The sequence below is a fragment of the Spea bombifrons genome, chromosome 2, assembly GCF_027358695.1.
Source record: "Spea bombifrons isolate aSpeBom1 chromosome 2, aSpeBom1.2.pri, whole genome shotgun sequence".
Classification (NCBI taxonomy): domain Eukaryota; kingdom Metazoa; phylum Chordata; class Amphibia; order Anura; family Pelobatidae; genus Spea; species Spea bombifrons.
In genome coordinates this window covers 112,773,729-112,799,319 of record NC_071088.1, presented here as the reverse complement: position 1 = coordinate 112,799,319, position 25,591 = coordinate 112,773,729, and the positions used below count along the sequence as shown (strand labels likewise).

Below are 25,591 nucleotides of genomic sequence, written 5' to 3'. Positions count from 1 at the left end.
AAAGCTCTGGTAAGAAAGTACGCAAACACATTTTCATCCAACCTGAATCCTCGCTGCACAAAGAAAACTGATTGTAAGTCATTATTAGTTAAGTTCTTAATTTCATTTGGCCTTAAAAATCACTTGTATATACCAAAAAATTAATTAAATGTGATATTTTGCAATGTCTGCTAATGTTCCAACATTTACTAAGTAAGGTTGCCAAGTGTTTGGTATCTGACTTGCGTGGGTGTTTTTTTTGTTTGTTTTTTTTAAGTCAAACCAGTTGCAAGTTGGATACATTGATCGGCTCTACAGGGAGCCAGTTTTTGCAGGGAGAATGCTATGTTCTGATAGCCCAGTATCCCATATGCAGCAGGTATACCACTGACTGGCACAATGCAACAATGGGCGGTTCCTAAACCCATTGAAAACAATGCATTTTGAGCCCGTACATGTACAGGCTTTGTCATTAAGGGGTTAAAGAGAATGCAGGGAGAAGGCAGCCACCTTTTAGTCAGCAGGATGAATGCATTGTAGCAAAAAAGTATCTAATGCATGCAACAGAACTAAGCAATAACCTCAATGTTGGCATGCAAAACCTCTCATTTGTAGTTTGCCTCTTCAGTGCTAGAGTGTGAAGCTTCCATATGTGTAGTTAACCTTGTGTGTGCTACCTCCTCAGCGCTTGAGTCCAAACCTCCCTGTGTCTCTGATGGCATAATGTAAACAATGTACTCTATTACCGAGTAATTTAAAACACAGAGTTCACAGAAATGTACCCCAATGTTTACAGTTTCTTGCAGGCAGCAGCCCCAATGTAGAAGCTAACTTTCCCAATTAGGTTCAACTGTTATGATTGGCTTTTCATGGTTTAACCCCATCAGGGCCGTTTTTTTTTTGTTTTTTTTTTACCATGTTTGCTCTAAATGACCAGAGCTTTTTTTGTGTGCTTTTGCTATGATTTTGTTCAACTCTGATCACCCACTAACTCATTTAGTGCACCTACTTACGTTATATATTGTTTTTTTTCAGCAAGGGGCTTTCAAAAGAAAGTAGGGCTTTCTTTTGAAATAATATATATATATATATATATATATATATATATATATATATATATACATATATAAACCATCATTTAGTATGGCATAATATCTAGATGTTGCTGAATTTTGGATAAAAAGGAAATATTTTTTACAGTTTCACCTGTAAAAACTGTATATATAACCAGTGCAAATGGGGAAAAAAAAACCAAAAGTGTATATAGGTACTTGTCCTGTTTTTTTAAACCCCACATATGCCTGATTTTTAAAAAATTTGGTATGCTGGAAGTTGTGCCCCAATAGCGGCTAGAAAAAGAAAAACTGCTAAACAAAAGTATAAAATTTTTTAAAGTTGACATCCCAAAGTATTTTACTAGGGGCATTTTAACACTTTTGATTTAACCATTTTAGTGCCAGTCTGTCCTAACAAACTCATTCTATCCAAACACAGTGTTTCCTTAAGTACATGAAATTACTAAAACTTGTGATTTGTATTCAGACCCCCCCCCCTAAGTACAGGATACCCCATGGGTAGGGTATGTCTCTTTGGCACTGCGGGATCAAAATAGGAAAATGCGTGTTACCGTTTTCAAACATGGAATTTTGCTGGGTCCAGGCCTCATTTAAGACACAATTTTGAATTTTCAAGTCAGTGCTGTTATTTTTTTAACTCTTTCAATCCTGATGCTCCATAGGAACACAGCATTGACTGATATTTAGTCCCCATACGCATACATTGTCATACACAGTTGTGGGATTGACGGGGTTAACACTGCACAAAAGCTCTTAATGGAGCGATCAGGCAGCAGGGGAGGATTGGGGCTGGTCTCCACACTTATCTGTGCAGGGATACAATCACCGGCGATTGCGGGGAGACGCCTCTTTAATCACTCCTACGGGCTTGTGGGGGGGGGTCTCTTTTGCTGTTGCTTGTCTGCCTGGGCTGCCCTGTACAAAACGGGTATTAACTCTTAACATGCAGCAATCGCAGCATTGAAGGGGTTAATGCTGCACTGTCGCTCTCATGGAGCAATCAGGCAGCAGGGGAATGTTGTGTGTGTGACCCAATCAACACACAACCCCCTCCCCTAAAGCTGGTTTACCAGTGATTGCATTTTGAGCCTACAGAATCATGATCAAAGGTTTGGGGGGCTAGGGGTGGCACCATGATTGTGGTGATCTGGAGGCATTTTTTTTTTTTTTTTTTTGGATGACGTACCAGGTACGTCACAGAACCGCCAAGCCCACTTGGGCATGGCATACCTGGTACTTAGGGTGACCACATTTTATTGCTCACATAGATCCTGACCAGCACTCAGTTAACACATATAAGACTTGCAAGACTTGCCATCTTTGTCCCCGAACAGCCCAGCCTTGGCCATCTTTGTCCCATAAACACCCTACCTGTGCCATCTTGGTCCCCAGGGCTCATAAACTCTGCTTGTGCCATCTTTGCCTTTCCACAAATCAATTACACATATATGATACACACAAACATTTTACAGTCACTCTCTAATTCACACTTTCATTCACGTAATTCATTCACACAATAATTTATTATTTCACTCACACAAATCATTCTCACATTCATTAATGAATTCTCACAAATTCATTAATCCATACTCTCACTCATTTAGACAATTCATCCACACATTCATTCATACTCTCACGCATTCACACAATTCATCCACACATTATTTCATCTTTTCACACAATGCATTCACACAATCATTCATTCACTATCTACCCCCTCTCCCCCTTCTCACTATCTACCCCATCTCTCCCCCTTCTCACTATCTACCCCCTCTCCCCCTTCTCACTATCTACCCTCTCTCCCCCCTTTCTCACTATCTACCCCCTCTCCCCCCTTTCTCACTATTTACCCCCTCTCCTCCCTTTCTCACTATTTACCCCCTCTCCTCCCTTTCTCACTATTTACCCCCTCTCCCCCTTCTCACCATCTACCCCTCTCACTCCCTTCTAATCATCTACCCCCTCTCTCCCACTTTTCACTAGCTACCCCACTCCCTCCCTTCTCATTGTCTACCCCTCTCCCTCCCTTCTCACTATCTACCCTCTCTCCCCCCCCTTTGAAGTTCACTTACCTTGTAGAGGTCCTGAAGTAGGAGCGTGAGGCATCTGTCTCCCTGCTCTGCCGCGGTGCACGCTGCTTCACTGCTGAGCGCTGGTATATGAAGTCATGTTTCAGTGCTCAGCATGAAATGCCGGCACATGCTTGTGTGTTCGGTATTCAGGCTGAACAACGAAAACACACTCTTCGTGTTTGTTTTCATGTTCACCCGCATACGAATGCACAGGTCTAATATGTACACACACACACACAGGCTCATGCTACTCCTCAATATTAGCCATTTGTATCATCACCATTTATTACTGAGGTTACTATGGGTAGAAACAATGAAGCACAAAAGTTTCAGCCATGGATTAGAGGAAAGTATACACTTGGATAGCTGGATAAACTTCATGGAACATGGATCCTTCTGTCCATGTTTATCCCTTTTTTGGAGCTTTGAATGTTTGCTGGGTATACATTTATGCCAGTGCTCTATTTACCTAAAAACCTCAATACTGTGTATAGAAACAGCAGAAATTACATTTTGTAAATAAAACATGATTTTCATGCTGTCTCACTCAATTACATTAGTAGCCATTGATAGGTCGCTCCACCCCCCCCAAACAAATATGACCCATTTCAGACATTGGGGGTATAGTGAGGTATTAAAGGGTGGTAGATGCATTTAAAACCTAGGTAATCCATGTTTAGTGTTTCTTTTAGTGAATATAATATATTGTTTTTTATTTCAGTGAGACTGCGTCATCATGTGGCTTCCATTGCTGGTCGTGGTGGTGGTGCTGATCTTCTTGTACAGGTGGCACAAGCAAAGCCAGACACTGGAGAATCTCTCTAATAAATATGTATTGATCACTGGATGTGACTCTGGATTTGGAAACCTGCTCGCAAAGCAGCTGGATCAGCATGGGATGCGGGTACTCGCAGCATGTCTGACAGAGAAAGGAGCTGCCAATCTAAAACAAGAGACCTCCAGCAGACTGCAGACAGTAATCCTGGATGTTACTGATAGTCAAAGTGTGAGCGCTGCTGCAAAATGGGTTTCAAGTATAGTTGGAGATGCAGGTGAGTAAATTTTGCATAATTATAAAGAATTCATTGGCTCTTTATATACAACATAGTAATAAATGAATTTTATCTAATTATCTTTTTTGTAAAAAAAAAAAAAAAAAAGGAAATAAATCGCATGGGTCTTGGTAAGTATTTATATAAAGCAAAATTGCATGCCAAAAACATCCAACATAAATAAGACTTGTAAGACTTTTTCAGCATAAAGACATATGAAACAGGAAAAAACTACAATATAATCACACTAATTTGTGAATCTGTATATAATGGTGTTTATAAAGCAACAAATCCCCATCTGATACAGCCACTTAATAGTCAAACGACGGAGCAGGATAAATCATTGTCAAAATTAAATCACAGGTGAAACGGACGTAGCATAATACTGTAATAAAGAATAATTTGACACGAATAGCAGATTTTACTTAAAAACTGTTTAAAAACACATCTCTAGAAAGACTTGCGTGTAAATTGCTGCTGGGATCAATGGAAGTTGAGTGGATAAAAGTCTGTATATTGATAAAACCTCTTGTTCTGTACCCTTGCATCCAAAGCAGAACACTCCCACCACCTTATGCAGATACGAAGCATTTTGCCTCTCATAGGCTTCCTCGCTGCACGGTATAATATTATATTGAGGATGTAGTAGTCTGAATCTCCTAGACGTTTAACTGCTTTGTTATTGATGATGATGCTTGTATGGATCAAAGTGGAGTTTCTCCAACAAAAAACATTTTAAAAAGTTTATGCAGTCCTCTATTTCTAAACAAAGTTAGTATAAAAAATGGAAGGAGTAAAAAAACAAAGTAAAAAACGAAGGAGCTCCCTAGAATTTAAAATTAAAAATAAATGATAAAACACATTTGTACATAAAACTCTGAATGCGGGAAACTCTATGAGTCTGTTTTTCTCATTAGCATAACAATTGCAATGAGAAATTTTACATTGAAGGAATTTATAAGACAGTCCAAAATATTTCCTGGCACCCTTATGTTGTGGCAGAATTTGTTTTTACATGGTAGATTTCTCTTTAGTACTGTACAACAGATTGCAGGCGAGTTGTTTTGAGAACAAGAACTCTAATGTAGCTTTATGGAAGATTGCGTTACATACGAACTAGACTTGTGCAATCGTATTCGGGCGAACATGAAGGGTGCATTTTCATTGTTCAGCCCGAATACTGTAGAAATGAACATGGCGGCGGCAAAACGTACACGAAGACGAAGACACACAACACGAAGAATCTTCATGTTTGTCTTTGTTAATCTACTAATCTCCCTGGTTCCTTCCCCCATCTAGCCTACCTTATCTACGCTGCATCGCAGGGGTTAACGGGAGCGGAAATCCATAGGTTCATGCAAGGAGTTAAAGGTCTGTGCGAGGGACTCCATTGGTCGCCTGCAGGGGCCTCTTCTGGCATCAACCAATTGGTTGATGCTAGAGGAGGCCCCTGGCTGCGACCAATAGAGTTGCTCTTATGGACCTCTAACTCCTGACAGCGGAACTTGGCCTGGGGACCCGCTCCAAGAGTTAAAGGTCCATACGAGTGACTCTATTGTGCTCTGCCGGCGACAAATCCAAAAACAGTCGCTCGTACGGACCTATAACTCTTGGAGCGGGGGGCCAATGGTCTCCCCAGGCTAAGTTCCACGTTAGGAGTTAAACTCTATTGGTCGCTCGTACAGACCTTTAACTCCTGGAGCAGGTGGTCTCCCCAGTGGAGTTTCACCGTCAAAGGTCTGTACGAGCGACTATTTTTCGTGAGGAACAAAATCTTCGTATTCCACAAATATTCGCCCGAACCAAACACAGAAACAGGCGAATATTCATGGAACACGTAGATATTTTTCCTCACAAAGACGAACACAAAGAGTTGGCCAGCGCCCAAGTCTAGTATGAACCATAGCAAATCAAGAGAGAATATTTAAGGTAGCAGGAGTTGCGATGAAATCCAAAATAACATTCCTGTTTGCCTCATATTTTAGTCTTCAAGCATTACACAAGTTAAAACATAACTTTTATTTATTCCTCTTTGAAAGAAAACAAAATTCTAACCCTCAGGATCCATTAGTATACTGCAATCGGGGGAGAGAGAATGTCCAAAAGCATCACCATTTGACCCTAAGGAACTTCCGCCAAAATGACGAGAGGACGTCACCAGAAGCGTGTGGAAGTTTAGAAACTGAGAAGGTGAATGAGTGGGCAATTCACCCACTCACTTGTTTCACCCCCAGGGCAAAGCATCCAAACGCTGTCAGTCCATGACGTTTGGGAGCGGACTACCAGAGCTCAAACACTAGGCCCTAGCATAAACTGGCTACGCTGGCGGAGGTAGCAGGCATTGCCACACCGCAAACAGACGCAGTCAGGGGGGAGAAAATACCTTGACCGTTAGGGACGTTTGAGGCATGACTTTAGCTAGGAAGCGAACAAGACGCTGACACCACCACCAGAAGAAGCCTCGGAAACGGAAAAGGTGAATGAGTGGGCAATTGACAACCCTGCTCACTTGTTTCACCCCCAGGGCAAAGCATCCAAATACTGTCAGTCCATGATGTTTGGGAGCTGGCCACACCGACGGAGGTAGCAGGCGTTGCCACACCTTTAACTTTAAAATATTAAAATGTATTAACTAAATTATTAACTAAGTAAGTAATTATTAGGGATTTCTTATGTGAATATTAATAATAAAATTAATTATCAATTAAGGGTAGTAGTGGACTGGTTAATCTTTATAGGGTAAATCAATATTTATTGAAATTTTCAAGTTTTCAAGGGTGCAGGGATACAGAAAGGAAAAATCGGGGAAGGGAAATTAGGGAACACAGGCACCAATACCGCATTCAAGAGGTTACAGCAGTCGGCATACAGTAGCACAATAACTCGGGAAATCAACAAGAATGCGAGGCACAGCCGCAGCATTCCATACGAGCAGAGTCACGGCGTCCCAACCTACGCAGTAGGCAGGTAGCAGCATTACATCAACACAGCATAGAACGCGCGACGACAGAAAAAAAAGTTTTAGGAGCACACTAGTGAAAACTGACAGGGAACGTGATGAGGCGACATCCCCACGAAACAAATAGGACAAGGTATATCAGCAGATCACATAGGAGAACTGGTTAATCTTTATATGGGATAAATTAACTCTACTACCTGACAGAATGCCTCAAGCAAAATAAGCTAATATAATATAGCTTATATAATTTAGCTAGCTAAAATTTATTATAATAATATTTAAATATTAACGATTTTATATTACACACTAGTAGTCATCTACATTAGTATACTAAATGACAATATTATCATATATTATAGTAGTAGTACTATTACGTTTATAAATTATATTATTTCATTAATAATTCAAACTGTTCATCTTAAATAACTAAATTATTGACTGACTGTCCTGAAATTACAAAATCTAGTTAAAAAATTATTTTAAAAACTAAGGGAAGACAGGGCAGGCAAGGGCACCCCAGTGCCAGTGAGGCACTGTGTGCAGCAAACTGTCAGTTCAACAGCACTACACAATTGACACAGAAGTACTGGGGAAAAAACCTACTTCAGTAACAGTACACTGTACTCTGTCCTCCCCTTCTTTGAAAAATTGGTGAGCTCGCCGCGAAAAACGAAGACAAACACGAAGAAACGAAGATTCTTCGTTTTGTGCGTCTTCGTGTGCGTTTTGTCGCCGCCACCACTATCGTTTCTTCGTTTTTCTGTTTGAACAACGAAAATGCACTATTCGTGTTCGTTTTCATGTTTGCCCGAAAACGAATGCACAAGTCTAGTTATTGCTGCCAAAGGAGGTACAACCAGTTATTAAATGCAAGAGCTCACTTACTTTTTCCACCAGCACTATGGATGTTTAATGGTGTGTTCAATAAAGACACAAAAGATTATCATTGTGTGCGTGTTATTAGTTTAAGCACATTGTGTTTGTCTATACTACATTTTACAAAAAAGTAATGCAAAAAACAAGGTCCATTTACTCTCTTGACACTGTATGTTTTTCATAATGCATTTTTTGCTTAAATTTTTTTACTAATAAAATACCTATTTTCTTAACTTTATGCTCTTATCAATTGTCAATAAAAATTACACGATTTAGTTCTGCTTATATACTCTTTGATGTATTGCAGGGCTGTGGGGTCTAGTGAATAATGCTGGATTTGGGCACGCAATTGGCCCTAATGAATGGCAAAGAAAGGAAGATTTTGCCAAGGTGCTGAATATCAATTTTCTGGGTTTGGTGGATGTGACGCTCAACTTGCTGCCTCTCATCAGAAGAGCTCAAGGACGCATTGTTAATGTTTCAAGCTGTTTTGGAAGACTGGCTACCGTTGGAGGTGGCTACTGCCCCTCTAAATATGGTGTTCAAGCTTTTTCCGACAGTTTAAGGTAAGCATAGTAAAACTGAACTATAGGGAGCATAGAACATCAATTCATGAACATCAGTGAATTTTTCTGTAGTGATCAAAGGTGCTGCCCACATTTCCCTACTTTCCTTATTTAAGTGTGTAGTATAAAGGTATTAATCTTTTTTTATGTTTTTTTTTTTTTATGACATACAGTTTTGCTGTATGTTCTTGAAAACATTTTGATGTGGTCGCTTAATCTTGTCAGTTTTTACTGTTCTGCCTCCACATTTCAAAGATGCCACAAATATGGGACATGGACACAGACTGACCAGATGTCCAAATGCCAAAAATGCATAAAAGGTGGACTTTTACCTCCAAAATAACCCAACAAACCCATGCATAGGGGATATCACTGTACTCAGGAGATGTTACTGAACACATATTAAGATGTTGTTTGACAGGGGCATATACCAGGAGGATTAAATTCATACCTGAAGTAAAATGCGTGTGGAAAAAGAAAATACTACGGCAAACTGTGACAAAGGCTGGTGGTACAATGTGTGCATAGGAAAAGTTAAAATACCAGCATTTGAAATTACCAGGGGTTTATATTTTTTGTAAAAAAAATATGGTTTGATGGGGTAAATTGAATTGGCTGGGTTCAAAGATATCCCAAATACCGCATGAGGCAGAATGACCAGATTTGGAAAAAAAATGGATCTGAAATAGCTAAATAGCTTCCCCTAAAACGCTACAAATAGTAGAATCTATTTAGCCGGTTTCTTCATTAGTTTTTGCAGATGAATAAAAGATTTTTCAAATAAAAGTGAGAAAAAGTCCTTTTGCTAAAAAAAAAAAATCACCATATTTTATATTTTGTTAATAGTTAATTAGAGGATATGATAAAAACAATGGTACCTAAAGAAAGTCCTGCTTGTGCTGTAATATACAGAAGTATAGCAATACAGCCCTTTACTGCCCTGATAAGGGCAGGACTGAGGCTTACCCCAATAACAAGACAAGACTTGTATTGAGGTAAAACAGGAACTGCTTTGTTCATTGCTTCCTCCCAGAACCGCAAGGGTTAACCGCTTCCAGCGCCAGAAGATGAAGGGATCAGGAACTGGCTTGGTATCCTTGCTGTAATACCAATGTAGCCCGCCAAGGCATAGCCAAATACAGCGCTGTAATTGTCCTGAAAAGGACAATGAGTGATATAGCGAGCCCCTGAAGCATTAGATGAGACTAATGTCCAGGTGAACAACAACATTGAGAAAACACACAGCGTTGTATACAGTCCAACGATGAAAGGGCCATAAATCACAATAACATATCCACACACTGCCCAGACAGCCCGGCGCCACACTCAGGCCACCAATCCCCGCAATGTCCGTATAACCCCAAACCACTGTTTTCAGGGTGATACCGGGGTACCGATGGATAGCTTGGGGTCCTTAGAATATTCTGTCCAAAAAGCGGCAAGATCCACTGTGGGGACCTCGAGCGGTAGCAGTTTAAAGTTTCCCCAGGACGGACCATGATATAGCCAGGCGTGTGTTCCGTAGCCCCGCCAGCTGACCCACGCTCTCCTGGAAGTCACAGGGACTGGGGATCCATAGGAGGCTCCCTCTCCGAACCACCCATGGTCTGTACCCCACCAACTGTGGGCTAACTCCCCCAAAGAACGCTCTGGTGGGGTCAATGGTGTCCGGGTTATGAGGGGTTAAAGTCTGCCGGCAATTGCTCGGGTCCTAGCCGGTCAAGCAAAAGGGCATGTGATACACTGGGGATACAATAGGGAAACAATAACCATACATAAACCCCCTCCCAAAATGCAGGAACCCCAAATCTGTCCTAGCTCCACAGTCTTTAGAGTCTCTGGTACTTTGGGAAACCTGGCACTCCATACCAGGGCCCGTAGTCTGTAGGAAGGAGGCTGGCACTCAGTCCCCTCTGGGGACCCATGGCATGGTGTCACGCCCCATCCAGGCTGCGGAACTGCATATCTCTGGTTTCGCTACAGTTCCCCTGTCTCGCTACAATCCATTCCTGGATTTCCTTATGCTCTGTCCTGAACTTCTTGTTCTTTGATTCCAGTCCTGCCCTTAGCTTCAGCTTCTGTTCCCTTTATAAGGTGTGCCCCACCCGTTATGTTTGTCTCAGGTATGTCTTTCTCTGATATGTGTTTAGATTCAATGTTTAGTTTGTTTATTAGTAATTCAGTAGGCAGGGTTAAGTGTTAGGACCTACCGATATATTGGAGTACTTTGGCGTAGTGGTGGGCTAAGCATGCTATGGCCATAATATGTGACAAAATCTCCAATCTTGTTATCTTAGAAAGGGGTTCTATTCATGTTCTTTTCTAGTCTATTCTGTTTAGTCCTGTTTTTTCTGTATAGTCTTGTGTAACCTGGTCAGTCTTGTCAGCCCTGTACTCTGTTGTCCTGTCCTGAGCCCCTGAGGGGTGTCCTTTCCTATGCATGTCGGATCTTGTGTGTAGTCTGTCCCTGTAACCTGTATTCCTGATTCTGCAACCTGTTTCTACTCCTTTGGCTCTGTCCTGCCTTTGCTGTCTTTAGCTGCCAGAGATCTCTGTTATCTCTGTTATCCTGATCCTGTTATCTGTACTGTACACACAATCCTGATGGCCCAACACTCAGGGAACTGCATCTGGTCCCGTTACTCCGCTCTTGCACAGTGACTCCTGAAATTCCATCATTGGGCGCTGTGGGTCATTACAGTCGTCTGTATGGACCCAGTCCCGGTTCGTGACACACGGAGGCTTCTGTGACAGTTATCTAACAAGATATGTAAAGTATAAACCAATACAAGCTATACCCAATTACAAGTAGTAATTTATGTCCTGGATGGAAGCTTATTATCATCAAAGACTTGGAATTTAATGTTTAGTCACTTGAACAGCTTGATAGTACTGGTTGGTGAAAAGAAGAAAGGTCCTGCGGGTGTTACTATCAAAACCCCACAATGTTTTCAATTCCTCTAACCCTGCATGCATCATGATCATACCTGGGAACTCGTGGGCTCCGGAGCCTACTCTTGCAGGACGCAGTTAGGACGGACATCGGAGGCAGACTAGCTGACAGCAGTGGGCTGGATAGGGGTAAAACTTTCACCCAGCAATAGTTAACTACTGCATCGAAAGCCTTATTAGAATTTAGCTACATTTGCAAGACCTTATAGGTACTAATTGTTGTACAAAGTAAAACTTTTTGTTAAAAGAAAAAGGTATTTTTGAGTGTTTACTATTAGTTTTAGTACATTAAACATTTAGCTTGTTCTGATTTTTAAATGTCTAACACAGACCGTTTCTATAATTGCAGAAGAGAAATGCGGGATTTTGGTGTCAAAGTTTCCATCATAGAGCCCGGTGCTTTCAAAACACCAATGAGTTCTACCGAGCCACATTTAAACAACTTGAAGCGTTTGTGGGAAAATGCCCCTGCTGAGATTAAGGAAGCATATGGAATGGCGTTTTACCAGCAAAGTAGGTTTTTTTTTTTTTTTTTTGAGGGGGGGGATTGTCATGTGAATATGACAGCATTGTAAGTAGTATTATTATATATATGTCACAAAAAATGCTTCATGTTTTTGTCTATTGTTGCAATCGTGTTACACCTGCAGCCCATTTGATTATTTCTGTAGGCTTTTTAACAGCTTTTCATGGCCTTCACCATTGGCTCACTGAAAGGTTACTTTGTTGTTGCAGAGAAATTTAAAAAATATGTACGTACAGGTCTATTTCCTAAAGAGATAGTTGTCAGGAGAATTTGCAGAAGAGTTGAGGTTCCACATTCCTCAGTTTGCTATTCAATACTTGAAGGGCTAAACCTAACAAGAAGGGCTGAGACAACCCTATTTAATGCACATGGCATTACAAACCATGCCTACATCCAGTATGTTATATCATGATTAATAAATATGCTCTATCATACTCTTCCTCATGCTCTTTTACACTCTTCATCACTCTCTCTTAAATTAGGTATGTTTGGTTATGCTTAAAATATGCTGTGCTTAGGTTCTGACTTCCATGTAATTATTGACCTGGATCAGAAGCGTAAATGTTGTTTTTGCTGAACTCCCTTCCCAGTTCATTTGTATTATTCTAAGAACAATGATTTGAATCCTCGCCAACGTCTTATGAAGTTGTCAGGAACAATCTCACACTCTCTCATGGTCTCTCAAACTCTCATCCACACTCCCTCTCAGTGTCTTCCTACCTTTTCTTAATCTTCTGTCTTCTTTCTTTATACACTTCTCCTCATGCCTTCTTTCTTTGTCCTCTTCTCTGTGAACCTCCTCTTGGTGCACTTCTGCAAAAGGGGGAAGAGGCTCCACCCTTTTGCCAAAATTCCAAGGAGAGGCCAGAATAATGCACTTAAATTTGTAGAGAAAAGAGAGGTGCAAAAAGGCTTCTCTTTCTCTATGAATCTGTCCTGAAAGAAGATTTCAAATTGTCGATATATATTATACAGGGCTTGCCAAACTCTTCCTGCAACAGAAGATTATTGGGGTTGGCGCTTCGTAATGCATAACAAAGTAAAGGAACTGGAACCACAACTCTCCACTTAGTGAATAGATCCCATTATCTAGCACTAACCCAAGCAAGTATACACAAGACGGTTCTTTGTGCAAATGTTTCTTCTACAATCAGCTTTTACCTCTCTCCCATTATAGTTAGAGATGTAATTGCTATTCTAGATTGTTATTGCGTTAGCACCATCTTTTGTAAATCAAAGAGCTTGCTCTGGCTGTTTGGAAAGAAAAAAAATACTAATTATCTTTTTCTGCTTTATTTATTGTTTTACAAAGAATACAATTCTTTGGAGATACTAACAAGCCGTACCAGTACCAAGTTAAACAAAGTCACAGACTGCATGGAACATGCCCTGACTGCTGTTTACCCCTGGACAAGATACTCTCCTGGTTGGGACGCCAAGTTCTACTACCTGCCTCTTTCCTATCTTCCCACTGCCATATCTGACTACGTGTTAACTCGTTCTGCTGCTAAACCTGCTCAGAGAGAAAAGTAGACATGATTATTCTAATAACTTTGTAAATTGTTTCATTAACCACCCAATCGCTTTTAAAAATAGAAGAGGCACGCTGAGTAATTAAGGTGTTTATTTCTCAAGATTATCTTAAATGGTATCTCAATTATAAGCTATCTGGAAGTTTATCCTGTTCACATAAAATGTCCTATGCCATTGCCTTAAGACCAAGTTGTAGTGTTTAGGTGGCACCAAATAAACTCCTTGACCACCAATGACTACGTTAGAACTTTACTTAAGAGTTGCTGCACATTTAAGTTTTAAAGGTTCTAAGTAGACTTGTGCATTCGTTTTCTGTGGACATGAAAACGAACATGAATAGTGCGTTTTCGTCGGTCAAACGGAAAAACGAAGAAGCGGCGGCGGCGGCAAAACAAAGACGAAGACACACAACATGAAGAATCGTTTGTGTTATTCTTCATCTACTAATCTCCCTGGTCCCTTCCCCATCTAGCCTACCTTACCTTATCTATGCAGCAACACAGGGGTTGACGGAAACGATAATCCGTAGGTTTGCCGTCAGTGCGAACAACTCTATTGGTCACCTGCAGGGTTTTCCTCTGGCATCAAACAATTGGTTGATGCCAGAGGAAAACCCTGCAGGTGACCAATAGGCTCACTTGCACTGCCTTTTTAACTCCTGGCGGCGAACCTACGAATTTCCACTCCTGTTAACCCCTGCCATGCTGTCTAGATAACGGGAGCGTTGATGCCAGATGAGCCCCCTGCTGGCGTCCAATAGAGTCACTCGTACAGACTTTTCAAATCATGGTGGAACAATTTGTCCAGCAGAGACCACTGGTCTCCCTGCTCCAACAGTTAAAAGTCTGTACAAACGACAAATAAAGTCGCTTGTACGGACCTTTAACTGTTGGAGCAGGGAAACTAGTGGTCTCTGCCAGCCAAGTGGCTGCACCAGGATTTTAACAGTCTGTAAGAGCGACTCTATTGGTCGCCAGCAGGTGTACTTCATTGGTTGATGGCAGAGGAAGCCCCTGCAGGCGACCAATAGAGTCGCTCGTACGGACATTTAAAATTCTGGCGCCAAAGCCGCTTCGTAGTCTGTACCACGTTAACCCCGTATAAACCCCTTCTACCAAAAATAAAGAAAAAAAAGAACATGAAGAATGTACATGAATATTCTCCCGAACTGAACACAGGAACGGGCAAATATTCGCCGAAATATGAATATTCTTTCCCCCACGAAGACGAACACTAAGATGAGCACAAAGAGTTGGCCGGCGCCCAAGTCTAGTTGTAAGTATTATATGTATAAGCATAAAGCAACTACAATAAATAAATAAAAAATGTATAAGTATATAAAACCTTCATATAAATGAATACATTTATAAAAAAGATGAATAGATAAACTGGTGAAAAAAAGTACTTTAAGTCACACCGTTGGTCTTTATGCAATAATCAAAATATTAATTAAAACATTCATTGGAGGAGTGTAAGAACTTGGATGATCTCTCCAATTTTCAAATAAATAACATAAGCTTCTCACTCGTTGTCTGTAATTACTGCGGCTTTCGGCCTCCAATACTGTGTACCAAATCACCTAAACAGACTTACATACAGCAATGAAAATAGTAGCGCGTAACGTCAAGCTGTTTTAGTTAGCAACAACGTTGGTGTAAAGAAAAGTGCCCCATGCGTTTCATAGTACACCCACCACTTCCTCAGGGGCAATTAACAGAAATTGACTAATGAGATTTATAAGTGCCAAGGTGTGCAATTAATTAGAAAAATGAATTCCTCTAATTTATGAATTACAAAGTTATACTATACAAAACTATTTTATAAATATATCAATAAAAATATTTTGGGGCTGTACACGTGGGGTTGTACTGGGGTGACAGCATCTCAGGGGTGTCACGACTCACGGTGTTTCAGCTTCCCTGATCACAGGAGACAGGGGGAAGCATTTAATCGGCCACACAGGACTATTTAATAAAAGTACCGTATTTATCGGCGTATAACACGCACTTTTTTAACTAAAATATGAAGCTGAAACCCTACCTGCGTGTTATACGCCGATAAATCCTAGAGCCAGTGGCGGAACTACCGGGGTCGCAACTGCGACCGGGCCCTGGAGTTCTGCCAGTCAGGGGGGGCCCAAGGGGTGCCGAGCGGTTGCTGAAGACGACCGCTCGGCAACTCTCGGGCCCCCCTGACTGACAGAAATCCAGGACTCCTCTGCTGGCGGCCGCCGCCTGCCTCAGCCTCAGCCGCCTGCCGCCTGCCTCAGCCTCAGCCGCCTGCCGCCTGCCTCAGCCGCCGCCGCCTGCCTCAGCCTCAGCCGCTGCCGCCTGCCGCCTGCCTCAGCCGCCGCCGCCTGCCTCAGCCTCAGCCGCCGCCTGCCTCAGCCTCAGCCGCCTGCCTCAGCGCTTCAACTCCTGTGTTGGAAGCGTGAGGCGTTTGTCTCGGGTGCCGGCGCTCAGCAGTGAAGCGCCGGCACCCGAGACAAACGCCTCACACTTCCAACACAGGAGTTGAAGGTAAGTGACCGGGGTGGGGTTAGGGAGAGAGAGGGGAGATCCTGAGAAGGGGGGTTAGGGTGTGTGTGTCTGAGTGTGTGTGTCTGAGTGTGTGTGTCTGAGTGTGAGTGTGTCTTACTGTGTGTGTGTCTTACTGTGTGTGTGTCTTACTGTGTGTGTCTTACTGTGTGTGTGTGTGTGTGTGTGTGTGTGTGGTTTCCCAGATAGCAGTGATTCTGATGAAGTTTTTTTTGTTCAGTTTTTTTGTTCAAAAATGGGGGTGCGTGTTATACACCAGTGCGTGTTATACGCCGATAAATACGGTATTTATTATTATCAATAATAAAATTTTCTTTGTAAACTGTATGGGGAAACAGTCGTATCGTGTATAGAACAGTATATGATTAGCATGGTTGATTTCATTTTTTTTTCTTTTCACTGTTCCTGTGAATGAAACAATTGTGTTTGCTCTTAACATTACCTATTCCTCGAAGAACGTCACCATTGTACATTTTCCGGACCAAGTAAGTGGTGTATTCTGCGTCTGCATTTAAGAAAATGCATACAAATTGTTTTGGTTTTGATTGTTGATCTCAAACCATAGTGTTTTCACCATTCAACAGAGGAGAAGAGACTTGCTGATCAGTCAGGGAGCAACTGGCAGCATCTCCCTAAATTACATATTAACAAAAAACAAATACAAACTCCATAATAAGGGCCAGCATATACAAGGAAATAATGGGAGGGGGGAAAATCTTTTCCTTTCTACTCTTTTGGTCCTTTTTTTCATGCCGTGTGATAATCATGTATGTGCGGTATACTCGCCACCAGCCAGCACTGGCTCCCACAAAAGTTCCACGGATTCTAACAAGACTCCCCACACACAAGGGTCAAAAGCACTCCTATCGACTGCTTTCCTGTCACTAAAGTGGCAAGAAAACAGTCTGCTGAGGGGTAAGCACCTAAAAAGTTCGTAGCAGCTGGAATCTGAATTCATATAACAACAGTTTTTTTTTCTTTTCATAGATTGTTCTTCCAGCAAAATCAGACCATTCCTTCTTTACAGTGGATGCTGTTGAATGTTTTCTAGTTTTGAATAATTTTTCTCGCTGTAGAATGATGGACTTTTAAATTGTTTGGAAATGGCCTTATAACCCTTTGCAGATTGATGGGCAGCAACAATTGATTCTCTAAGATCATTGCTGATGTCTTTCCTCCAAACCAGCAAACTGCTAATACTTAGTTTTTCACACACACTGGTTTTCCATTTTGGCTTTATTTTTGTTAAATCATGACACCTGTAATATGTCATGTGTTGTTCATCTGAGGTTGTGTTTACCCAATTATTAGACCTGCTAAGGAACGGATGATTGAATTCTTTGGTTTTACATATCAGGACATAATAACAAAGAGAGTGTACTTTTTGTTTTCACACTAAGTACAGTTTCTTGTTTGGTAGAGCTGTTACATTTAAGTAGCAGGTGTGGAATGCCTGCAACATGATTTCAAATGTGCTTGTAGCTCATATTGCCTTTCAGTAACAAAGGTTTGTCATTTAAATTCTTGATGATGATAAACTCTCAGCATTTTATTAATATTATCTTTTTGTTTAGGCAATGTGTCCGTTTTCTGGTGATTCATAGCTTCACTGTGGAGGTCTTGGAGCAGATCATAGGCTGGATCTATTTCTTGGCCTGGTCTGTGTCCTTTTATCTACAAGTGTTTGAGAACTGGCGAAGGAAAAGGTACCAACTATTTACATAAATTGAAGTTACTGATGACCAAGCATGTATGCCGAAAACTAGTTATAGGCATATATCTTGCTGAATTTATTGGTAGGAAATGTATGCGGAAAAAAAGGGAGGGTGGTAGATAAATGGCACAGCCTCCCATCAGAAGTGGTAGAGGCTAATACAGTAAGGGAATTGGATAGGTATAAAGCTATCCTGAATCTTAGATGAGACTGAGGACTGATTACGATGTGAGAGGGCAGACTAGATGGGCTGAATGGCTCTTATGTGACATCAAATTCTGCGTTCCGTGAATAGCAGAAATTGATCCCCTATTTAAGCGACCTAGGGTTCTATGCTACTTCGTTACAATGCAAACCTGAAAACATGTGCATAGCTATACAATACAGCAATGAAAGGAATTAAAATAAATCTGGAATGCTTAACATTTACAATACATAATATAAAAAAACCTTTTTGTATGGGGGGAAAAAAAAAACCTTCTATATGGAATTCAATTTGTGGCCAGAAAGGGCAAATCTATCTATCTATAGCTAGCTATTCTTAAAAGTTTGTAGGGCAGGAAAGAAAAAGTTTATAGTTTTCAAGAACACACACGTTCTTTCTATACAGCATTTTAGACCAACTGCTTGTAAATGTAGAGATTATTTTTATCGGTGGTTTCATGGTTATGGCTTTGTGCTGCATTTTGCTTTGCTTTGAAGAAGGATAATTATGAATATCGTTTAATCAATTTCTATCTGCAGTTATTAGCAAACCAACTCCCATTGGGGGAAAGCAGTGCCATTTTGTGCTTGAGCTGTACCGTATACCCCGGCTTTACTGTGGACAGTAATGATAATAATGTTTTGTGTTAATTGCAGCGTTGTGGGACTGAGTTTTGATTTTTTGGCATTGAATCTCCCTGGTTTCATTGCATACAGCGTTTTCAATGTTGGGCTGTTCTGGATATCATACATTAGGGCAGTGGGTCTCAACTCATGGGTCGCGACCCTGTCTTCAGGGGGTCGCGGAGGGTCAGGGCCGGACTGGAGGCATACCGGGAAAATGTCGCTTTCCTGGGGCAATCTAGCGGCAATCCGCGAGCAGCAGGCTGTCAGGACCGTGGCCGCAACAATCAGGGCCATCAGGCAGCCTCCGGTCCGGCATGTACTTTAGTATTACCCCCCGACCGCAAAGCAAGTTGCTTGATTGGTTTGCAGTCGCTGTCTGTTCCTAGTGGGAGCTGAATAAAGTTTTTCTCTGATTGCTCCTCCCCTCTTCCTGCTGCAGCCCGCGGGCAGCCTTTCCACTCCTTCATCTTTTCTGAGGGTATTTTTGGGTCGTGACTTAATGACCAAAAACAAATGTGGGTCCTGAGGATACACGGCTTGAGAACTGCTAATCTGTCGGGCAGTTCATTAAACTATGTCTGGAACTATTATTATAGGAAGAATTATACGTCTTCAGACGTATCCCAACGGAGTCATCCCAGTGGATTCAAATGACGTTTTTTTCAGCCTCCATGCGGTGCTGCTTACGATCATTACTATCATTCAATGCTGCATTTACGAAGTGAGTGACATCAACAGAACTAAACATTTCTTGTAAATTGAATTTTGCTGAATATCGGTCACAATCCACTTTATGCTTGAGCTTTGTAAATACTTAAAGGGGCAGGGAGCACTGGTCTGGAACAGGTCTAGACAGAAAAACACCATTATTGTCGGGCATCTTGCCAGACCTTCTGTTTTACAGGAGGACTTTATTATTTACAAAAATGATTACTTTCGCCATCGTGGAATGCATTGCGTAAAAAAAAAAAGAACATTATACATGCTAGACATTTATACCCAGCATTATTTGTTTTTTACTGTTTCTGTATACTTTGTGCATCAGCTCTAATGTTGCCATCCAGAAAGTTTCCAAAGTAGCCACCGGCCTCCTTGTCATTGCCTGGTTATTTGCTTTCAGCATGCTGATTGTGGCCGAGGTTGGGAAGGTCACGTGGCTGCAGTTCTTATTCTGCTTCTCGCACATTAAGTTGGCCATTACGCTCATGAAGTACTTCCCTCAGGTAAAGTGTTGACGTTACCATGGATCTTCAATCAGCAATACATTGATTATTAACTATTTTCACTTGCACTCAAGCTTATCTGGAAGATCTACAGATCTTTTCAAATAATGTACGAGGGTCTGTAAATAACACCTGATACAGCGTCTTGTAATGTAAAACTAGAGAAGTTCTGCTGCTGAAAGTTGTAATCGTCATTTACACACCAGCATGTAATGTTGATCTGTAGAAAGGAGTGTCACCATGAATCTGCCTAAAGGTGCTGTTCCATCTAGCAATTCTTTTCCCTAAATACTTACATTTTTATGCACTACTCTTGTATATACGTTGAATAAACGTATTCCTGTTTTTAAATACTATACTCTTTTTCTGTAGATTCTTTTTCAAAACCTTTCAGCGACTTAACAGTAGTACAGCAATAAAAAAAATGAAAGCTGTTTTCACGTCTGGCAGAAAATAAAATGGCAGGCTCCGCTTTCCTCCCTTTACATGATGCAACTTGTATCTGGTAATATTTTATGAGGCACCCTAGGTGGAACAGGTCTTTTAAGATGTGTAGAGACCTCGACATTGTTTGATTCATTACTCGCCAAAAACTTTGTTTTTATTATGTTACATGGAACACAATTTGCATTTCCCAGGCTTACATGAACTTCCGTCAGAAAAGCACTGAAGGATGGAGTATCGGAAATGTTCTGCTAGATCAGGGCTCGACAAATCCCAGGCGCCAGGTCGCCATGGCGACAGAGAATTTTGTCCTGGCGCCTAGGTTTTGTCAGCCTCTTACATCCAGAAAAAATTGTGGATGTAAGAGGCTGAGTCACCACACGGGGGCGCTGCTGCTGCTGTCTGCCCAGGACAGCATCATGGTATTCAATAAGCTTAGAAAGTGATTAAAGATCGCTTTCCTGGCATAGACCGTGTCGAGACATTCAACAACACCAAAATCTGCAAGAAGGAAAAGTCCAAAAATATATATATACATTTTTTTTGTTTGAGGAGGTGCTAAAATTATTGCTGTATCTTCCAAAATATCCTGACATGGATTTGAAAAAAAGGTTCTGAAATAGCAAAATGCTACTTGTATTTATTACCCAATAACTTTAATAAAAACATTGAGTATTTGTACAAATCGTACAATCTATTTGGCAGTTTTTTTCATCGGTTTTTATTGATGAGTAAAAGTGAAAGTGTGTTTTTTTTTTTTTTTCAAAAATGTCATCATATGTTATTCCTTTTGTTATAGGAAATTAAATGATACAATCAAAATAATAGTATCTAGATAAAGCCTCTCTAGTTCTAATTTTTTCCCAAATATATGTATATATATATATATATAAACTTGTATGGGTTTAGTAAGAGAGAAGGAAATTACAGCTATACACAAGAACTGCAAAAATAAAAAAAACGGCCTTAAGGGGTTAATCATAAAACCATAGTTTTGTATTGGCTGTGTGATGTGTTGCAGGGTTTAAGATTTGTGTCTTTTAGGGATTTTTCACAGCATGGTGGCATTAGGAGTAAAACAATAATGCTTCCTAGAATATATACTTTATAATATTTTGCTTGACTGTTCTTTAAGCACATTACCAAAAAAATGTTTACGTCTCGAGTCTGTTATCTTAAAGTTTTCTTTTATCATTAAAACCACAGATGGATTGTTATTTAAATTGTTCCATTTGTTTTTGGTGAATTTTATTGTATTGAAGTACTTTTATAAATGAATAAAACAACACATTTATGATTTTGTAAACTGCAATGTGTACTCTGGTCAGTAGTGGAAAGTTAAATGATTTTTACGTATCTTTAAAATAAATGAATGACATTGTTTAATATTAATGGGCCTTTTCAAAACAGTTTTTGTAGTTCACCAGTAACCGTGTTTCGGATAGAATAGGATCGATTGTTGAAAATGTACAATGAATGATTAATAAATGCAGAATGTACTGTGTAAAATAAATAAATAAATGCATTCCTGGTCAAGCAAAAACAATCTTATCTGTTCAACATGTCTGATCAGGGCCGGCCCGACAATGGAATTTTTTTTTTTTTTAAGCGAAAGAGAGAGAAAGGGGTGCAGAGTGGTCAGTACCCACTTGGCGCCCCTCTCTCTCTCCTCTGCGGCGAGTCTCCCTGTTAGGTCTCGGTGCTGGCTTGTAATGCTGAGTGCCGGAAGATTTCCGGCGCTCAGCATTACAAGCCGGCACCGAGACCGAACAGGGAGTCTCGCCGCAGGACTGCTGAAAGGTAAGTACAGGGGGGGGGGGGCGGCAGGGACGGAGGGAGAGAAAGGATAGATAAGGGGGGGGGCGGCATTTTAAAATTCGCCCCAGGCGGCATTTTGCCTTGGGCCGGCCCTGTGTCTGATAATAACAAAAGGTTATGGGGCACTTGAAGCAATCGCCTACATAGCAAAAGAACAGGTAAAACTGATAACCCAGGGTCTTGGTTGGGGGTATTATTGCTTCTAGTAAATACATCTACATGAATAAATATATATTAAACACAAGAATAATGTGGAAGCTAATGCTGCAGAATAACTTTAAGGCCAATCGGGTGCCTCTCTGATGGTATTGTATGATCAATAAGTATCTGCCCGTACTGCTCAGCATTGAAGAAACCATTAAGTCTGAACAAATCCTCAACTCTATTTGCAGAAATGCAGCCCCACACTTGTACACACGTTGTTTGCATGTTCGAGGTACGGCTTTTGACTGCAAGTCTTCCGTGAAGAACAGTTTAGACCAGACTTCTATAGTCAGTAGAAGCATGTATCTGGGTACCATTGGTTTCAGCCAAAGCTGAGTTGATGAGACTGCTGGACATCTCCCGATTCTGAAAGAAAGTAAGCATTATGCGTCTTTCATCTGCTGCACTAAGGTTCCTTGGCGGACCACTGCATCTACAGTCCTCAACATTGCCCGTTTGTATTTGGTTTCTTCAAAAGAGCTTGGACGGGACATCTGGAAACCCATATCTGCCTTGAAATTGTCGGCTCAAAGAGTTCTTGTGAATTCCGTATGACTTCCTTGTGTCTTTTTGCTCATTTAATCATACACCTAATTACATGCCTACAAAATCCCTGATTTTGTGCAGATTGTGGTCACGCAAAATTATTAATTTTGATTCAGATTTTTCTTCTGTTCGCGTACTTTTTAGCATTTAACAAAATTCCAACTACTAACATGTCTTATTTGAACGCCTTCTTACTTTTCACACCTATCTACAACTTTTCACAAATATCTACAACTTTTACACAGAACTGTATGTATATTAGGTATTGTTTTATGTAGTGCTGTCATATTCTGCAATGGGTGGTATCACTACTGAGGAGATGATGCTGAACACAATATTGGGTATTTCTAAACTTAGGACAAATATAATCTTTTTTGCAGGCTTTTTTTGTTTAAATAGAAGACATATTTTGTACATTTTTTATAGGAAGTTAGATGAAATGATAAATATGGTATCTAAAGAAAGCCCTAACCCCCCCTCCCCAAAAAATTAACAAACAACAAGAGAGAAAATAAATTTAAAGCTAAAAACAAGGACCACAAAAATGTTAAAACTGCCTTGGTCCAGGAGGGTACAAAGAGAAAAAACAGCTCTTAAGGGGTTAAACAGTGGAAATCAATATTACAAAGAACTTTGCGTGGGTTACAAAAGTTTTAAAAACATTTGGCATCCATGACAGGGAGAAAGTTAGTTGTAGCGTCCGTTGCACTGCATATTTTACAGACAGTACTGTCACAATGATCTTCAGATATTTAGAATTTATTGACGGTTATTATATATATATACATACATTTAAAGGGTACAACAAAAAATAATGACAGCTATTAAGATAAAACAGTAAAAAATAGAAAGGCCAGAACACATCACTAACATGTCTGTGTCAGGTAAGAATTAACAGATCATTTTGGTGAATATTAACAGTAATGTAACGTGTTTAACCCAAACCCATTACACACTAGCCTGCTGAACAGACTATAAATGAAGAAGAAGGTAATATTTTGCAGCAGGTGTGGGAGGGAAAATGACAGTTATGCGTTAATACAATGACTATTACTTTAAAACCCCACAGGATCGAATGAGGCTCACACAGATAAGGTGCTAACATAAGGTTATGTACTAACCTTCGGAGAAGCCGGGGCTGCCTGTCAGTTACAGCTCATCCCTCCTGCTGCATTACAGTTCTAACCGTGTTTGAATGTGAGAGTGAAACTTCAGTTACACACAGAAACTGACTCGGGTAATGGAGGGAAACCGCTGCTAATCAGTGACTGATAACAACCCCTGTATAATTATACAAAATCTGATCCCTGCCAGCACACAGAGATCAGCTAATGGATCAGAATGATAAGGGGGGAGATGGGGTGGTCTTTTTGCATATTGTTGATGTATAGCTGCATCAGCTAAGCAGTCCACATATATCACCCAAATAAAACAGGTATAAAATAAGCAAACTGGACAAATAACAGACAAAATAGATTAAAAAATCTAGGCATATGAGTAAGAATGACATTACAGAGACATATTAAAAACATAAAAATTGTTTTTGTCCTGTAGTGTAAAAAGAGTCAAGGTTTTTTAGTCGGTTGAAAAAAAAACAAATGGTTTAAATATATAGATATAAAGGTAACTTATATCATAATTCATAAGTGTTTCTTTTAAAGATACAAACAATTTAGGACAAAATATGGGACTATCCCTTTAAAATCATCTGGGACACTTAGCATCAGTAGTGATATCATGAAGAGAAAATACTGTGACATCACAATGACAAGCACCGATAACTGCTGCAAGATTTCATCATCTACAGACACATCTGAGGCTGTGACGGTGCTTCACCTGCATGAAGGGTTTGTCTGCAGACATGGAGCTTTAATACAGATCCAGCCTTACAATCTCCCAAGAGGCAGGACAATCCTTCAAGGCATGGACCCAGAGGCTTCGTGAGCCCAGAGGTAGCCTTTATTTTGGGTATATTTATAGCATTACTAACATAATGATTTTAATGGCAGATTAACTTGTAAAGGGATTAAGGAAAAAGGAAATGGAAAGTAGGGGTAGAAATGAGATATGCAAACATCCACATCTATGCGGATCAGAACCTTTAAAGTTCTTTAAATATTACAAAATTGCTTTTTATTTGTAACTTTTTTTAAAGAGGGACATTTTTATAATAGAACATCAGTCTATTACCATCTTATTTTGTTTCCAGTCTGCAGTCCGACAACCTCTGCAGATCCACTATCTCTTACTCTCGTGACATAAAAATCCTGTAACAAAAATTGAAGGTTGTGTTCAGATGCATGTACAGATCAAATCATAACGAACAATAATTCAATATAAAAAGGCTTCCCTAATCTCCACACACCCTGCACAAAAATAATCTCCATAGCTGCTATACCCCTCCTGCTCTCTGGTCCTCACACTTTAACACGTCTAGGATTTTAGTAAATAGATTACACTGCAGGGCACAGTACGGTTCAGCCCTGAATAATGTACATGTTGCTGACATAATGATAAACAAGGAAGGGATTACACAAAGAATGGGGGTAACTTAGATCATAAATCATAAATGTTTCTTTTAAAGAAACAGAAATAAACAAGTTTTGACATAACACAAAATATGGGACTATCCCTTTAAAATCATCTAGGACACTTAGCATCAGTAGTGATATCATGAAGAGAA

The 25,591-nt window shown here is 40.4% G+C and overlaps 2 protein-coding genes across 3 annotated transcripts; both read left to right on the top strand.

Moving 5' to 3' along the window:
* On the top strand, window positions 1-13,898 carry LOC128473476 (retinol dehydrogenase 7-like). Of its 2 annotated transcripts, none has more exons than XM_053455706.1 (5): window positions 1-92; window positions 3,853-4,179; window positions 8,322-8,580; window positions 11,882-12,045; window positions 13,371-13,898. In XM_053455706.1, exons 2-5 carry the CDS (start codon window positions 3,864-3,866, stop codon window positions 13,589-13,591), a joined length of 960 nt encoding a protein of 319 aa, XP_053311681.1. In that variant the 5' UTR covers window positions 1-92; window positions 3,853-3,863; the 3' UTR covers window positions 13,592-13,898. The 2 variants fall into 2 exon arrangements, with proteins under 2 accessions (XP_053311681.1, XP_053311680.1); XM_053455705.1 differs by having other exon boundaries at window positions 21-73; window positions 3,849-4,179.
* Window positions 13,899-16,893: 2,995 nt separating this feature from the next.
* On the top strand, window positions 16,894-24,852 carry LOC128473805 (cystinosin-like). The gene is made up of 7 exons (XM_053456035.1): window positions 16,894-16,904; window positions 17,703-17,834; window positions 18,704-18,820; window positions 19,292-19,394; window positions 19,738-19,896; window positions 20,535-20,617; window positions 24,570-24,852. The coding sequence occupies exons 1-7, from the start codon at window positions 16,894-16,896 to the stop codon at window positions 24,850-24,852; spliced, it is 888 nt and encodes a 295-aa protein (XP_053312010.1).
* Window positions 24,853-25,591: the final 739 nt, after the last annotated feature.

What these genes read in the sequence shown, in the direction of transcription:
- LOC128473476 (XM_053455706.1), top strand. Translation starts at nt 3,864, where the DNA reads ATGTGGCTTCCATTGCTGGTCGTGGTGGTGGTGCTGATCTTCTTGTAC. An exon ending in GCTTTTTCCGACAGTTTAAG is followed by an intron (nt 8,581 to 11,881) that starts GTAAGCATAGTA and finishes CTATAATTGCAG; the next exon opens with AAGAGAAATGCGGGATTTTG. An exon ending in AATGGCGTTTTACCAGCAAA is followed by an intron (nt 12,046 to 13,370) that starts GTAGGTTTTTTT and finishes TGTTTTACAAAG; the next exon opens with AATACAATTCTTTGGAGATA.
- LOC128473805 (XM_053456035.1), top strand. An exon ending in GAGAACTGGCGAAGGAAAAG is followed by an intron (nt 17,835 to 18,703) that starts GTACCAACTATT and finishes TGTTAATTGCAG; the next exon opens with CGTTGTGGGACTGAGTTTTG. An exon ending in TCATGAAGTACTTCCCTCAG is followed by an intron (nt 19,897 to 20,534) that starts GTAAAGTGTTGA and finishes TGCATTTCCCAG; the next exon opens with GCTTACATGAACTTCCGTCA.